The sequence below is a fragment of the Chaetura pelagica genome, unplaced genomic scaffold, assembly GCF_000747805.2.
Source record: "Chaetura pelagica isolate M959 unplaced genomic scaffold, ChaPel_1.0 scaffold90, whole genome shotgun sequence".
Taxonomy (NCBI): domain Eukaryota; kingdom Metazoa; phylum Chordata; class Aves; order Apodiformes; family Apodidae; genus Chaetura; species Chaetura pelagica.
In genome coordinates this window covers 5,987,297-5,989,933 of record NW_009953496.1, presented here as the reverse complement: position 1 = coordinate 5,989,933, position 2,637 = coordinate 5,987,297, and the positions used below count along the sequence as shown (strand labels likewise).

Sequence of the window (2,637 nt, the reverse complement as noted above, 5' to 3'; positions counted from 1 at the left end):
TCTTTCCCTGCTTCTTCACATTCCCATACCACTCCTTTTTCTTTGTGAGGAGTTGATTTCCAGTATGAGGATACCGTGAGGAGGTGCTACCCTCAGAGCAAGCAGCAACCTGCTGGCTTAAATGAGCAAGCACAAAGTTCAAGTTTCACACACTGTCTTTAAATGTTGATAGGTGCGGGTGTGTTTGCACACAACACTTCCTTAATAAGTATGCTCAAACGCTCTCATTATAAACTCATTGTAGGGAGTTCTTGAACCGTCAAAATGCACTGCATGCATTTGCTGAAGACCTTGGAGTCTAGATACAATCAGAATGCTCTAAACTGTAATGTCTTCTCCAGAGAAGACTCAAATCTTGTGCTAAACTTATGCTAATTATTTACTGGGGTCTACTTTTGCAAATTTTGTAGGCTGTTACTCAAACCATATTGCAGTCAATGATATTTAAGCACTAATTATGTAGCATGTACCAAAATACCATTGTCGCGCTGGAAGCCAACTTGGGAAAATGCGATGAGTTAGCTCTGCCCGTTTATCAGTGTAAGAAAGCAAATAATTAGGAATGACAGCTACTTTATTTCTGCTCTAAAGCAGAAAAAGCCTTGTTTTCATTTGGTGTGTGTTTTGTCTCTGTGGAAACAGATTGGAGTGGCGTTCTATGAAATGCTCCTGAATGCAGACCGGTACAGCTCACACCTGAACTACATGGATCCTATATGTGACTTCTTGTATCATATGAAGTATATGTTCACAGGTGACAGTGTGAAAGACCAAGTAAGTAAACAGGAGTTATTCATACTTCAATTCTCTTTCTCTCCGTGTAGCAATTTAATCTTTTTTTTTAATGAATTACTTTCATAGGTAGCAGTGCAAGAAAATGCTTAACAGTCGACTAGTCTCTATATTCAAATTAGGAGGTTGGTGCACTTCTACACATTTAAAAATTTCAGATGCTGTAGACTAGGTATCTTAGATTTCATGATGAATGTCTGTAGTCTGAAACTTAAGATATAGCTTGAGGGTACTTTAAGTGCTATTTATTAAGGAAGTCACTAGAAATAAAGCTATTGGATGATTCATAACTGTTCCTCATTCCAATGTGTATCTTTTAAGTATTTACCTAGTTTCTGATTCATTAGTATAACTTGACATGTGACAAAAGCAAGAATGCTTTTGTCAGTGAAAAATTCTTCACCCAATTTAAGCTTAGTTTATAACAGTGTGCACATGTAAGTGTCAGTTATGTAAATTGTCTTGCAGAGCTTTGGTGTACAACTGTTAGACCAGGGAGGGTTTTTTAAAGGTTTAGTTAATCATAAGAGGTCCAAAAGTTAACCTGGTAAATAAATTATTGTCACACTTTGACTCAGGATTGGCAATTAAACCAGTGACAACAACACTCTCGATCCCCTCCCACCCTGGTAGGGAAGGAGAGAATGAGAGAGAGACTCTCTGGATTGAAAACTAAACTACACAGCTTTAATTTAACACTAACGATAAAAGAAAATATACACAATTATATACAAACATGTTCATCTATGTGCAAAAGCCTCTTGCCTCCCCCCACCCCCAGCAACTCCCACAGCATCTCCTGAGCTGTGAACAGTCCCAAAAAATCCTGGAGCTGCTGGAGAAAGCAGAGAGTGATGAGGGTCAGGAGAGCTCGAGTCTGGGGGTCGGTGGTGATGGAGGGACAGAGCCCCCCCTGGACCCCAGCCATGGATGGAAGAGAAGGGAAGAAGCAGAAAGGAAGTTGTCTTCTGTGATCTCTGACCTTCCTCTGAGCTTACATAGATACATGGAATGGAATATCTCTGGCCAGTTTTGCTGTCTAACTCAGCCTCCTACACGGGGGCACAGATCTCCCCGTAGTGTCTGAGCCGGCAGAGTAAAGATGTGACCTTGGAGTCCCAGCAGTTACAAAAGCATTCCAGCATTACCAGTCCTAGTTGGAATACTTTCTGCTAGTTAAAAGAGAGTTTGCTGAAGGAAAAAAAAAAAAAATTCGGTGAAAGGAAAAGTGGCATCATCCTGGCTCAAACCAGGACAATTATCAACATAAATACCACTATTTACAGTATCTTTTTCCTTTTTTCATTGTGCTGATGTGGTGTTTGGTTTTTTTAACAGGTTGAGAAGATAATTTGTAATTTAAGACCAGCTTTGAAACTTCGGTTACGCTTCATAACACACATCAGCAAAATGGAACCAGCTGCTGTTGCACAGCAGCCTCTCAGTAATGGGTCACCAGCACAACAGCCCAGTCAAGTGCCTGTTAATGTTGCTTTGCCAGTAACACAGTGACATGAAGTGTTTAGCTGGCCTTGGTGTGAAGGCATCTGTCTGTTACTGATCAAGGTGAAACATCTGATCTGAAATCTGGTATGCTGCATGAAAGAGAAGAGAACCATGTACAGATTTCTGCTTCATTTTCTTATGCATAATGAAGCTGTCTAACTGTCTGCATGCCAGTCTTCTTACCTATTTCTATTGGACACTAGATGAGGTGATTGTTACCTCTCTCTGGAAGCACTGAGTAAAGCTGTGCAAGCAAATACATGGATTTCAGAAGAGTTTACAAAAATTCTGCGCTCTATCATTTGAGTTGTCTGGATTTTTTCTTTCTGTCTATGTTAT

At 40.2% G+C, this 2,637-nt stretch overlaps 1 protein-coding gene across 2 annotated transcripts in view; it reads left to right on the top strand.

Moving 5' to 3' along the window:
* Positions 1-2,427, top strand: part of MED23 (mediator complex subunit 23) — a 36,220-nt gene extending 33,793 nt beyond the window's left edge. For both annotated transcript variants that reach the window (XM_009999127.1, XM_009999126.1), the window contains 2 exons: positions 643-774; positions 2,131-2,427. In XM_009999127.1, the coding sequence (XP_009997429.1) occupies positions 643-774; positions 2,131-2,304 (306 nt within the window). In that variant the 3' untranslated portion in view covers positions 2,305-2,427. The remainder of the gene's footprint in view (positions 1-642; positions 775-2,130) is intronic.
* The last annotated feature ends 210 nt before the right edge of the window (positions 2,428-2,637 follow it).